The 13688-nt window shown below is 38.2% G+C and overlaps 1 protein-coding gene across 1 annotated transcript in view; it reads left to right on the forward strand.

Annotated features, from left to right (window-relative positions):
• Positions 1-13688, forward strand: part of MTHFD1L (methylenetetrahydrofolate dehydrogenase (NADP+ dependent) 1 like) — a 162331-nt gene that overhangs the window by 54905 nt on the left and 93738 nt on the right. Inside the window, exons 19-20 of the mRNA XM_085310809.1 lie at positions 5503-5571; positions 11641-11752. Coding sequence (XP_085166935.1) covers positions 5503-5571; positions 11641-11752 — 181 coding nt within the window. The remainder of the gene's footprint in view (positions 1-5502; positions 5572-11640; positions 11753-13688) is intronic.

Raw genomic sequence — 13688 nt, forward strand, 5'->3', positions numbered from 1 at the left:
ATACTCTTGCTGTAGCTGCTGCAGCCAAGTGAATGCAGAAAGCTCACAGCCCACTGCAGCTAAGTGTGATGGGGAGCACGGGGCAGTGCTAAGCATTCACTACTAATGAATGCCAGCGAACTGTGATTTGGGGTTTCCCCCAGGTTTATGTCGTGTGCAAATTTTTAGAGGTGGTAAGAGGTTTGATACAAAGCTGCTCTCCTCCTGAGTTTTCATCCTTTTTCCAAATCAGGAGCAGAGAGGAGGTAAAGCTTTACAGCTTGGAAAGAAAAGACAACCCCTGAATGTAGGAAAAACAATACTGTCATTTCAGGAGCAGCTCAATCATTTTGGTTTGAATTTTCATAAAACAAAATAAAGATTAAAAGCTTGAATCTACTGTAATGACTTGGCATGGAATGTTTTAGCCCAAGTAATTGCAATTGCATGTAGTTTTAACAAATTTTAAAGGCATACCTTTAAATACCTTCCTTTGTAATGGGAAGTGTCACACAACCTTAATAATGAGTGGTGGAGGTCAGTTCTACCTGAAGCTAAAGAAATTTCTGGGGATCGTGTTTTCTRTGTTGCCCAGATTTACTTTTTATAAGCTTAAATGTTTGACAGTAATCCTTAGTTTGTTGAAATCTAATTGAACCAAAACCCCTAAGCTCTTTCCTATCATTTGTTTCTAGATGTACACAGAAGAGACTTCACAAAAATACAATTTCTCTTAATTTTGACTTTATATGCAATGTATTTATYGTAATACAATAGCACAATGTAAAATATACATTGACAGATATAAACCAGATGTGGAGGAAGGCTAGGAGTCAGGAAAAAAAGATAAATGGAATACTTCATGAATTGAGAAGACTCCTTCTACAAGAGTAATGGATTAAATATCTAGCCTCTGTAGTGGAACATGCAGAATTCTTTGCCAAAATATGCTGTTCATTCTACAGTATTTTGAAGACTGAAGTGCTTTTTTGGCTTTCACAATATAGTAGAATTTTGATGGACACATGCTATATCATCACAATAAATTAAATAGGTATGTATGCCTTAGATTAGTATTTCATCAACCGTGAAGAATATTAAATAAATATGTCACTATTTTTTTAAATAAAGCTGCTTCTCAGTTTACTTTTTCTACCATGCTGTTAGATGTCAATAATTCTAGGAAAAAAGATAAAGCCTCATGTTTGTTTTCRTAAATGATCTATTGGCTTTAAATATTTTTCTGCTCAGTTCATCAGAAATATTATGCACAACCTTTACTTCAAACACAAGTTGTTGCAGTCTTTCTCAGCTAATGATTTGGGGTTTAATATTTTTCAGAACTGATATTGCAGAAAAACATGAATTTTGTTAAAGGCTATAGTTTCAAACAAAGGAGAGCTGAAACTGTTTCACTTTTTTTCTTACACATAAATCTGATAAGTATTTTTCTGCTCTTCAGTGTATGCCCTTATTGATTTCACAGTAGTTACTCTCAGTTACCCTCCTTGTGGTCTAGTGCTGGCATTCATTTCCACTTTTGATAGACTGCAGAGACTGTTTCTCTGGAGGTCAGTTTGAGAGCGTGGGCTTTCCATCTGAGTTTGTTTTTCCTTTGTCACTTGTGCAACTTTTTTTGTGCTCTATGATTTTTGCTGTCCTGAGGACACACTTGCCTGAGTGGCTCATGGGTAGATTGGAGGGTTGTAACTTTAAGAAGTGCTTTGGATCAGTTCCAGGAGGGAAACTCAAGAGATCTGGGCATCCATACACATTTGATTCTGCATCCTGCTTATTTCTTCTGAGAGTGAGTGATCTAGTGGGAACTAACAATCCTTAGGCTCTTATATGGTTAAAATGATTAAATGCTGTGTGAGTGTCTAATTCTTTTGAAAAATTCTTTGGTAAAATTTTATCCTTCTCCTCTGAAGTAGAAATGGAAGCCTGATTCCTTAAATAGTTTTGAAAATCAGATCCAGGACTTTGAACTAGCTGCGGCAATTATTTGTTGGCTGTGTGGAAGACTGGGGGTGTGGAGGAACGACGAGAAACTTTTATTTTGACAGAGACATGACAGCCAGATATGAAAATTTTGGGGCTGTTCAGTTTCTAAGGACTGTTGTTGATGCAAAACATAGTTAAAGAACTGTGGAAGGCAGATAGACACGATATGTGCTAATTGGAGTCTTTTTGCATCTTTTTTTTTCTTTGCTTTCAGCTTCAGATACTACGAGTTGTTGTGGAGGGATGCATGTCTGTTAAGGAAGAATGAAGTTTGCCGTAAAGATAAAGTTGTGGGAATTATTGAGGTTTTTGCTTCACTATTTTTATCATATTGATAAAGTTCTATCAGGAAGCAGAGGAGAGAGGATCTGAGCCATTATTAACTAGGATGGGGATGGGGAAAAAGCGGGTGTTTTTTTTYCCCTTCTTTTTCCCTCAAAGCATTCTTCTTTGCTTCTTTCCAGTCAACTTCACTCGAGTCAGCAAACAGCTGTTTGCATGCTTGCTTTGAATGAGCTGGTTGTCTTGTCCAGCAGGGAGCAGACAACTGAATCCTCTGATCCGATGGCTACAGCTGGCATGAGTTGACACTTGCCAGTCCTTGGGCAGGTTTCCCCAGAAGAGTATTAGGGCTGATGGAGACTGATCGGGTAGTTAACCTTGCCACTGACCTGGTGGAAGGTCTGTCTGATGTAAAGTTTTCCATTTGACTTTTCTCCAGCAAGTTGACTAGCTATTACAACTGCCTCTTCTGCACTAATGTATCTCAGTGATGATCCACTGAGAATATCAGCAGCTGTTTCTCTTTTAGGGTAATGATTGAAAGCAAATGAATAGCTCAAGCCCTGTAATGCTGGAAAAATGAAGGTATGGGAAGAGAAGCTTTAAAATTAACCATTTTTTTCTTCAGATTTTATTTGAGTTACCTGTAACCTGCTGACCAGTGTGTGTATGCTGTACTCCTTTCCATGAAAGAGAATGCAAGCAGCTGAGCTAATTGTTATGTTTTTGGGCTGCTGACAGTGAAGGAGCATCGTGTAGCTCAGCTGAGGGTCAAGGGGAAGAACTGTTCTGGCCTGAGAAACTCACTTCTGGGTACTTGTGGGGTGGATCAAACAGCAGAAAAGCAATAGGCTTATAGATCTATTAATTAAGTACACTGAAAATGCTWTTTATCCCAATGTAAATTTTGAACTCATTAAAATAGGAGAAAGAATGTTTTGCTAAATTAGTAGGGTTAAAATTAGATTTTAATGAAAATATTGCTAAAAAGGCAATCCAATTTTTTTCCCCTTTAAATTGGGTGTGGGGACTGGGGAAGTCACTATTTTATTTTGTGAATGTGTCAGTTTTCTAAATTAGTAAAATCATCCTTATAAAGGAAGTAGCCATATTGAACAGATTTAATATTCTAAAAAAATATACTTACTTTAAAAGGACTTTTAAAAAATGACTAAAATATAAGAAATCAAAGACAACAGAAGTAGTGGTTATTTTTACATGGTCATAAAACCAAAACTCATTTATGGACAAAATATTGAAGTCACATTTTATTCTAACAGCAGAAAATTTATGGGATACTGGTTAAATGAACCTTTATGAAACATTAGTTTTACAGTGAAATTTGTTCTCCATTCCTTTTTGAAGTTCTTTTTCTAGAATAAGTAGTTTATAATCCTACCAATTAAAATAATCTGTAGGTATAAAGGAATGTGAGGAAGTGAAAAGGGACAGTGATTTCATTTTTCTTTTTAACATATTTTCTACTTTTTGCTTAGTCTTTCAGCTTTGGGTTCGCATCCAAAGAGAGAGTAGTTGGGCATATGTACAGAAGAGCACATGGCTTCTTCTATGGAAGAAGATGGAGCCACCAATTGTGATAGAGATCTGAGATTCTGGAGTTTCTTTAGGGTTTGATCCCAAAACTGGGAATAGAACTGCTAGAAATTCACATGTACTTCTGGAAATCTAGCATGTGTTAATTGGGATCAGAGAAAAGTGTATTGTCTTGCTACCAGTTTCTCATATTACATCTTTGCAGGTCAATTTGTACTTGTAGATATGGGAGTCTGCAAAATGAAAAGAGCAAAAAGAGTCCTGCCCTCCTCTCCACTGCTGTTCAGTCTTCTCCGSTGAAACACTTGCTATGCTTTAGTAGAAACCAATTTTACTATGTTATTTTTAATTTCTTTTTAGTCAAGGCTGAAAATGATGCCCCATTTTCTTCTCAGGTTGGTTCAGGTGCTATGTTCAGAAAGCAGAAACTTTAATTTGTATAAAATACTGTCATAAAATTATCACCTATCTTAAAGTCACTTTGACATTAAGATCTGTCTATCATTAGGATTCTCATACAGATTTTGATTGTTCAAATRTTGGTTAATTGGTTCTTTATTTGAACAATAGTGTTTGGCTCTTAATAAGTAATCAGAGAATAGATCCACATTTTGAAACCTTCATTTCAGACAGTTTACAACAGCTGCTCTTTTTATTTGGTTTTGATGTTTCTTTTGAAGACAGTAATATATTAAAATCTGTTTTTCATGTTCTCTGGCAGGCTTACAAGCCACTCCTTACAATAGTAGTACTTTTTTTTAAGTGCATGAACTAGTTCTTTAAAGCCAAATACATTTTCTTTGCAAAATCAATGTAATTTGGGAACAAATTGGAATATATGGTTGTGGTTTCCAGATAGCACTCTACTTGTAATCTCATAATGCTGTAGCCAACTTTTATGAAGTGGACACTGATACTTAGTGTGAATGCTGTGTAGTGACAACATGTTTTTTCTCTTAGTTTAAATTCAGTCAGTGTGAAGTATATACTCAATATCCAGCAAAATTTTTAGACCTTTGCAACTACAATGTGGCAATTCACTCAGCTTTTTTTTTTTGTCTTCTTTCATCACTGTGAAGTAGTTCTCGTGTTTAATCTCATGGTACTTTAGTTATTTATTCCTAGACAAACCTGTATCTGCTTTCATCCTGCCTATTACTCATGTATTTGTACAGGCCTTGCAAAATACCCTTTCTGGCAGTTGATGGCTATTGATCTGGTCTATTGATATCCATTCTGTCATAAGTGAAATACATCTTTCATTTCTTCAGGCAGTTTTAGCAAGTTATTGCCCTCTTGGTTTCTCGAGTCTCTCAGTGGCCTTTGCTTTGCCGCCTTCTTTTATTCCTGTGCACATCCTCATGCTGATTGCTTAGTAAGTTTGTTTCTAGTCTCTATATGAAATGGGAAGAATATTTAACTACTGTGTTTTAGGGGTATTCAGAGTAAATTCATTAATATTTCTGGAACATTCGGAAAATACAGTATGTTAGAAGTCTTGAGCTGAATAAATTTGTTATTCAACAGTGTAACACTGCTCGTCCATCGTGGTTTCTGAACGCACTATCTTGTTCTCCTTTTAACCATAAGATGTCTTATTTTAACCATAAGTGTAACTCAGAAACATTCCACCTTAGCACTGATATTCTTAAAATGCGAACCTTTTTTTGTTTTGTCTTTCAGGGCGTAACAGGTGCTCTGGCAGTTTTGATGAAAGACGCAATTAAGCCGACGCTAATGCAGACGCTAGAGGTGAGTACGGGTCCAGATGCCTGCCCTTCTTCTCCGGCTTTCAGAGTCCGTGCGGCTCTCGGGCAACAGCACTTAACTTTCAGGGTTCAAGCTGAGGTCAACTCTACAGAGGTATTTTAGCAAATGTTCATTTGTGTTTGTTAACTTGTCAGCTCGAGCTGCATTTATAACCTTGTTTTATACCTAGCGGGTTTTTTTCGTTCTTTCTTTTTGAGAGACTTCTGGCTTCAGTTAAAATTTTGCCTAGAGCTGCAAGCAAGGCGCAGGGCGCCCTTGAACCACTGGTGCGTGCCAGAAGGGCAAGTTGGGTTTCCAGGGCCTAAGCACCCTTCTGTTTCCCCTCTTGCTCTGCTAGGGACCTTTCCTTCCTGTACGTCGCTTGCTTTGCATTTATGGTGATTCTYGCAGCCCACTGTTGGCAGTGGAAAGCAGATGCTTCGCTGAAGCTGTTCTCTTCTATGTTATATTTTGTGCTCTTCAGAAACACATGAGGCTCTTTTCTCCCTCTTGGTGCTTCAGAGTGCCTTCAGAGACGAAATGAAGCTTTGCTGGTTTTTGAAAGTAATGTCTTATGAACACTCCTGGTGGGCTTTCTTCCAACAGCGTGAAGAATTCCAAATAGAAAGAGTACAGATTAACTTTGGGACTATCCAGTCCAATGTTGGCTTTTGAATAGTAAGCTCAATGCTGAACAGTGCTCTTGGGGAGAGGGAGGAAGAAAAGAGGGTAAATAACAAAGGAATTTTTGAAAACCAAAGGCATTTGGGGAAAATCTAGAATAATGCATATTATTGAAAATTTCACTATCAAAAACACATAGCTGGAATATTTCATGATTCCTAGAGAAGTGAAAAGTTGAAGGATTTGGAAGGATGCCAATGCAGTCCCTGACTGGTAAAAAGATCATTTTCTAGAGCATGTCAAAGTGGTAACTACATTTTTGCTGTTCTGTTTGGACCGGGACAACTTGCTTCTCTCAAGGAATATTAGAAAAATAGGGTTTAAGTCAYACTACTTTTATTTATTTTACTATAGCCAGCTTGACTGACTCCTCCTGCAAAGTTCATCTGTTTTTTCACGAGRCTGCCTGAAGAATGCATATGTGCATCAGGACTTTACTGTAGCATCCGATAGCTGAAATTGGAGATTACGTAGAATCAAGAACTATTTCACAGCCAGTGAATATGTATTAAATTGCTACTTAGATAATGTTTGTGTGCATTAGGCATCAGTCACAAAGTAGCTCTGCTTCTGAGCGTTTAATCTGCCACTCTATCAGCACCCTGAATATCTGTTAGAAAATAATGTAGTTTTGTTGTAGTGTCCTAAAGGACACAGTCCTATAAATGTCAGAATAATTTCTTTTGATTGATAGGCATTTGGTTCTGGAAATTTCACACTTTCTTTCATTCAGTTTCTTTATATTCACATTTCTAAGCAGTACAGTTTCTGCCTTCCATGTGGTATTTTTTCTGGTCTGATCTATGCTATGGCTGAAACATCTGTCGAACTTCATCAAAAACTGTTGCTGATTAGGTGATTCCTGACTGYGGTAGCCAAAGGCATTTTTTCCCCAATTTTTTGTTATAGAGTTGTTTTTTAAATGACAACAAGCTAAAGCAGATCAAAGGAMTACTTTATGCTCCACTCCTGACGTGAATCTCAAAGACGAACTTTGTCACCCTTTGAATACCTCTCAGTGTGCAGGTCARTTTGGGTCACGTTATCTAAGAATGAAAATTCTCTCCATCTGACAACAGTTGCATCAGTAGATCCTGTGACAAGGACATCCAGTGTCTACACCATGCTTATGGTGAAAAAATATGATTGCACAAATGCACTAAGCACAAATGCAACTCTGACTGTGCAGGACACTTGTCCTGCAAGTAGGGATGAAACTACTCACCAAGGCAGATCTTCCAGATCACTGGCACTGGACAATGGCAAAAAGATTGCCTGAGAAAGGGGAAGCAGGAGATCTTCATGGTGGCTTCTGGCTGATACTGACAGTTAATTTGAGATGATTTGGGAGAAGTAGTGTGTGTTGTTAGCAGCAGGTGAAAGTAGCCATTGCAGAGACAGCCCTGTTTACTCCTTTCTGTGATCTGGAGAAGAGCCTTTAGAGGGGTGTTCTTTAAGCTGTGGGCTGTGGCAATCTGAAGAGTTGCTTCTAAGGAGCCAGAGAAATGCAGGAAAAGAACTACCAGCTCAGTAGATTTAAGTTAGCTTTTTGAGGGGCCTCTGCATGCGCTGCAGAAAAGAATTATAAATTGATAATATGCCAATCTTGCACAGAAGTGAACTGCCAACTTASGTGTGAATGCTTTTTTTCTTTAAATTGAAGTGAATTGAAGTGTATATTTTCTTTTTTTTAAAGAGGCTTATTGATATCAGAGGCAGRTTGATTTCCATCACAGCCCTGCCACCCACTCCTCAGTTAGTGATYGACAGTTTTTTATGACAGTAAAATCTTGAAATGGCATGGCAGGGAATGCTAGCATAGTGCTGTTGACTCCACCTATAGAAACTGTAGACTTCAGTAGCATTTACATCTAATGCTGTAGAATTGAGATTAGTTTGAAATATACATTATGATTTCATAATATTTATCCATGTTTGTCATGACAGATTTGTTTCCTTGTGAACTGATTCCTTAATGTTTAGCATTTATTTATACCACRCGTAACAGAGCAGCTGCTGTACAGGACAGCGCTTTGTAGTTACAGTGTGGCTGCCCTGTGATGGTCAGCTCATGTTTACATGTGAAGTGCCACTCACAGAAGAGAGGAGGGGAGAATAGTCATAAGTATTATAAACATCCTTTTAGCTGACAGATAATTTTAGATATTTATTGGCATTCAGGGCTTATTTTATTTCACTAAAACTTTGATAATAACATTTCTTGTACTGAGAATAGTCAGCAGAATGCATCCTTGAAATACTGTTTATTTCCACTTATAGCTTATTAAGAGTGTAACAAAAATAAATGGCACTCTGCAGAGTGGGATAGATGAAGTCGGTCTAAGAAGACCTTGTCGTCCCTATTCCAGGGTGTGCCTGAGGCTCCCAAGGTTCTGCTGGAGTTCACTCCCTTGAGTCCCTAGACCCTTTTTCTTCTAGCATTTCCGTTGTAAAAAGACCATTCACATAACTCCCCTTTTTCTTCTAGTGGAACCCAAGGGGACCAAGTCTGTGTTTAGACTTAAAGTCAGTAGAAGGGGGCCTCTTGTCTATGAAATCTCTGGATGTCTAGTCTAGTCTAGTTGGAGGCCTTTAGCTAGCGGTGTCCCCCAGGGGTCAATATTGTGTCCAATATTGTTCAACTTACTCATCAGTGACCTGGATGAAGGGACTGAGTTCATCCTCGGGAAGTTTGCTGATGATACCAAGCTGGGAGGAGTAACCGATACACCAGAGGGCTGTGCTGCCATTCAGAGAGATCTGGACAGGCAGGAGAGCTAGGCAGAGAGGAACCTCATGAAGTTCAACAAGGGCAAATGCAGAGTCCTGCACCTAGGGAGGAATAATCCCATGTGCCAGCACAGGCTGGGGGCTGACCTGCTGGAAAGCAGCTCTGTGGAGGAGCACCTGAGAGTTCTAGTGGACAAGAAGTTAATCGTGAGCCAGCATAATGTGCCCTTGTGGCCAGGAAGGCTGATGTTATCCTGGACTGCCTTAGGCAGAGCATTGCCAGCAGGTCAAGGGAGGTGATCCTCCTCCTCTACTCAGCCCTGGTGAGGCTGCATCTGGAGTACTGTGTCCAGTTCTAGTCTCCCCAGGACAAGAGAGACATGGAGCTATTGGAGCAAATCCAGCGACGGCCTACTAGAAGCTGAAGGGCCTGGAGGCTCTCTGCTGTGATGAAAGGCTGCAGGAGCTGGGCCTKTTTAGCCTGGAGAAGAGAAGACTGGAAGGGGAACTTMCAAATGTCTACAAATACCTTAAGGAGGGATGTAGAGAGGATGAGGCTGGACTCTTTTCAGTGKTGSCYAGTGACAGGATGAGAGGCYATGGGCACAAACTGAAACACAGGAAGCTCCACGTGAACATGAGAAAGAACRTCTCTACTGTGAGGATGACTGAGCACTGGAACAGGTTGCCYAGAGAGATTGTGGAGTTTCCATCCTTGGAGATACTCAAAAGCCATGTRGAYACAATCCTGTGCAACATGGTGACCTCGGTGATGCTGCTTGAGCAGAGGTGTTGGACTAGATGGTCTCCAGAGGTCCTTTCCAACCTCAGCCATTCTGTGATTCTGTGATATTAGATCCTTCAGTGCAAACCTCCTTTGCATCCACGCTGTGTGGGCAAAACTCTGAAGCACTACTGAGGAAATGGTGTTGGAGATCCTSTGGCTCTGACCATCACAAAGCACATAGCTGCTGCAAGTATGGGCTGGACTACCCTCTTGGCAGCTGTGTTCTTGCTTTCCACATACGGCATCTGCTGGCATGCATGCTGAGCTCTAATGAGAGCAGCCCTGCAATTGCTTGCCACAAGAAATTAAGGACTTACAACAGYAGAATTAAACCTAATGAATAATAAAACAAAAATCAGAAAAGTTTCAGTTAATTTAAATCAGTAACTGAAAACAGACAGCAGCCTTACTTATTTAAATGCTAGAAGGGTAAATACTGGATTAAAGAAGAAGTAAAATTTGAGAGAGGATCAGCTTAGGTGGGTAGAAGTGGTTTGAYGTTTTACTTCAAGTTAGAAGCACTTTGGGGTTGGAGTAAATTTTATTTTGTACACCACCTCTCATTAGGTTGAGACCCAAACCTCAATARGAAACTTTGGAACACAGGAAGCTAAATTTTATTTTGAAAATGTACCTAGTTCCAGCTAAATTTTTGCACAAGTATATTAAACCCCAATTGATACTGCATTATGTGGTCACTAATAGACAGAAAGCAAGGGGAAAAAAAAATCTCTAAGTAAATGCGATGACATCAGTGTGTTGTGATGATAATTTATGTTGTTGTTACAGGGCATGAATTCCTGATTTATTTACTTTTTCTGCTTCTATTCTATTGTTTCTTCTCTYACATGTGAAGGGAGGTGGAGGTGTCTTTGGGTTCTACCTTAATTGTCTAACTTTTGGAGAACATCCCTGTCTCTATGCATGTGCATATTCCCCTTTTCCCACTCTCTCTCTCTCTCWMAAAAAAAAARGGGGGRATCTTAGAAGGAACCTGAAGCTTATTATACTAGTGGTTAAAAAGTTATTTGTCTTTGCTCTGAGCAAAACATTAGTTATGTGTAATCACTTCTGGATAAAATAATAATAACAGATKTTTGTTGATATTTTGTATATGATTTGTATTCAGTTTTACTAAAACAGGAAAATATGAGTTTTTTGAAGGTTTGATTTGGGTGCCTGTCAATTTCACTTAAGTGGTCTCTCATTAAAAAGTTATGGGGGATATTACTTTATAATAGTACAAGAAAAATCCTTCAAATTAGTTATAGTAAATTAAGTATTTTGCCATTGTATGCCAGTTGTTCTAATGTTTTGTGGAAAACATGGAAATTGTTTGCCTTTAAAGGTTCTTTTCTTAAAATACTGTGCAGGGAAAAAAGACACAACCAGCTTTTATTATATGGTTGGAAGTATGTTGTGGTTCATAAGGCTGTTGGATGTTACCTGCAGCTGATCATGGAAACCTGTCTTCCTTAAATGGTATTTCTGGTCAAAAATTGAGGAAGATTGCACTGTAGGTTACCTGATATGTTGAGGGTTGGCTCCAAATCCAAAATRTGTAAAGAACATCCGTGTAGATAATCCAGAATTGTTTTCTTATCTTTTCTTTCCCTAGCCAGGGAATTTTTAAAAGYATTAGTATAACAATGGGGTTTGTTTGTTTATGTATTTAATGGAAAGACAGTTGAGGTGGTATCTGAAGCACCTCAGATGTGCCTAAAACCACCAAATTATCTGACAGTTAGCACTTACTCATTATATTTGCTTTTGATTTGTATAGCATCTTGATCAGTMTGCATGTGCCTATTGGTTTAGCATTCCTAGCTATCTGTTATATTATTAAAATATATGTATTTTCTATTCTTTAGGGAACACCAGTATTTGTTCATGCYGGACCTTTTGCTAATATTGCACATGGGAATTCTTCTATTTTGGCAGATAAAATTGCCCTTAAATTAGTCGGAGAAAAAGGATTTGTTGGTAAGTTATTGTTTTGTTTATTACATTATGTTTTTCTGGTAAGTTGGMACACAATGATGTTAAGTGAAAGTGTAAAATAGAAGTGAAAAGTGATAGTGCTGCTCTGTTTCATGTTAATAATAATCTTAAAAACAATGTGAAAGAAAAAAAACGAAATCCCAAGCACTACTTCTCTTACCACTCTCTCAGGTGTTCCCATCACTAAGTTTGAGGTTCCACAAGATAGCTGAACCAGTTAAATGATTGATTACATCAAAAGAGGTGTCCTGTATTTCCTTGTATTAGTGTTCCTCTGATCTCTTTTTCTTTTGACAGAAACCATTCCTTTGTTGTTGTTGTTGGATTATTTCTCTGCCAGTTCAGTGAGCTAAGCCAAATCAGGGGTCACATGAGCCCTGAGCTTCCAAGCAGAAGGCTGGGAGCAGAGGGGAGGTCGTAAAAGAAAAAGAGTGAGACTGCTTTTTTTTAAAAAAAATTATTTTATTTTTTATTTTTTATTTTTTTTTAGTGGCAGTGAGCCATTAGCTTGGTTCACCTACACTGTGAAACCTCTTCCTGTCAAAGCAAGTGGATGGACAGACAATTTTTATATTAATAGTTCTGCCTGCARAGTTCTTGCAGGATTCACAACAGACATGTAGAACTTACTGTGAGAGGAAATGCTAGTCTTACTGTACTTCAAATATCCTCAATATACAGGCACACTTTCAAACTGAAATTGTCATAACTAGTATCAGAGTTGGAACTTGGCTTGTTTCAGAATCTGGGTGCTGAGATTTTGGTGCTGACTTCTAGAAGTTTAAGATTCTTCAGTATGTAAACAGACTATTTTTAGTACGAGGCTCAAGTGCTGCATCCAATACTGCACTAATTAGTGACATTTGCTTTAGAGAATAGTTGCTATTTGCATACTCTGCCACATTGCAAATCTGAACAGTAACAGTATGATTGAAGAGCAGAAAACTCGGGGAATCTTCTATAGTGTGGCAGACAAAATAAACTTATTATTCAAGTATTTAACAGTGAACTGGATACTATAAATTTTTTCTGTGCTTTTAAACTTCAGATTTAATAAAATAAAAGGGGCATTAGCATGTTACAGTAGCAGTGGCTTTTGCATTTTTGCAGCCCTCTTTGGTACACTGAACACCCTACTTACTACATTTCRAAGAAATGCATTCATAAAAGAAACTGGAGAAAGAGAGAAGGGGGACCAGAGCAACCTCAATTTAAAGTTTTTCATTGCCTTAGAACTATATCGTAACCCAGTGAGATTAAGTTATCAGCTTTCAACTAGATGAGCTTTCTTTAACCTCCTTACCACAGTTGCACTACTGCTAGTGTTGGAGCAAAGCTGATGGCAAGAATATGAAGCTAAGAACAGTGGGAGAGCAAGCAGCAGGCCAGACTGGCTTAAGTTAATCCTGTAATTGCACTTTCATTACCTATGGCACAGTGCTTTTGAGGAGGTGCAGTAATGTGAAATATGAGCTTTCCTATCTGCTATACTAATGCCCTGAAATTAGCAGGGAAATATGTATATGCTTATGTCATACCTATGTACTGCTCTAAATGACAAAGAAAATGAAGTTAATTGGAAGTGCTGTCTCCATTTAAATTCAATGGTAATGCTGGAGAGGATGGAAAGATTGTTGCATTTTTATATAGATTGTTGCATTGTTATATACTATACCATTTGTATATACTCTCTCACTCTCTCTCTCTCTCTCTCTCTATGTGTATATATATATTCAACCTACATATTTACAGGCATAGATTAGAAAAAAAATCTTGTATGAAGTGGTCATCAGTGAACAAAAATAGCAAAGATTAATACCAGTAAAAGAGTGAAGGATTAAAACCTGTTGTAGACTATGCTGAGTTTGAAAAAACCCTCCAGAAATTGTGTAACCTTTATTCTCTGGAWAATAACAAA

Source organism: Rhea americana, unplaced genomic scaffold, assembly GCF_003343005.1.
Source record: "Rhea americana isolate MKP2758 unplaced genomic scaffold, rheAme1 scaffold_108, whole genome shotgun sequence".
Taxonomy (NCBI): Eukaryota; Metazoa; Chordata; class Aves; order Rheiformes; family Rheidae; genus Rhea; species Rhea americana.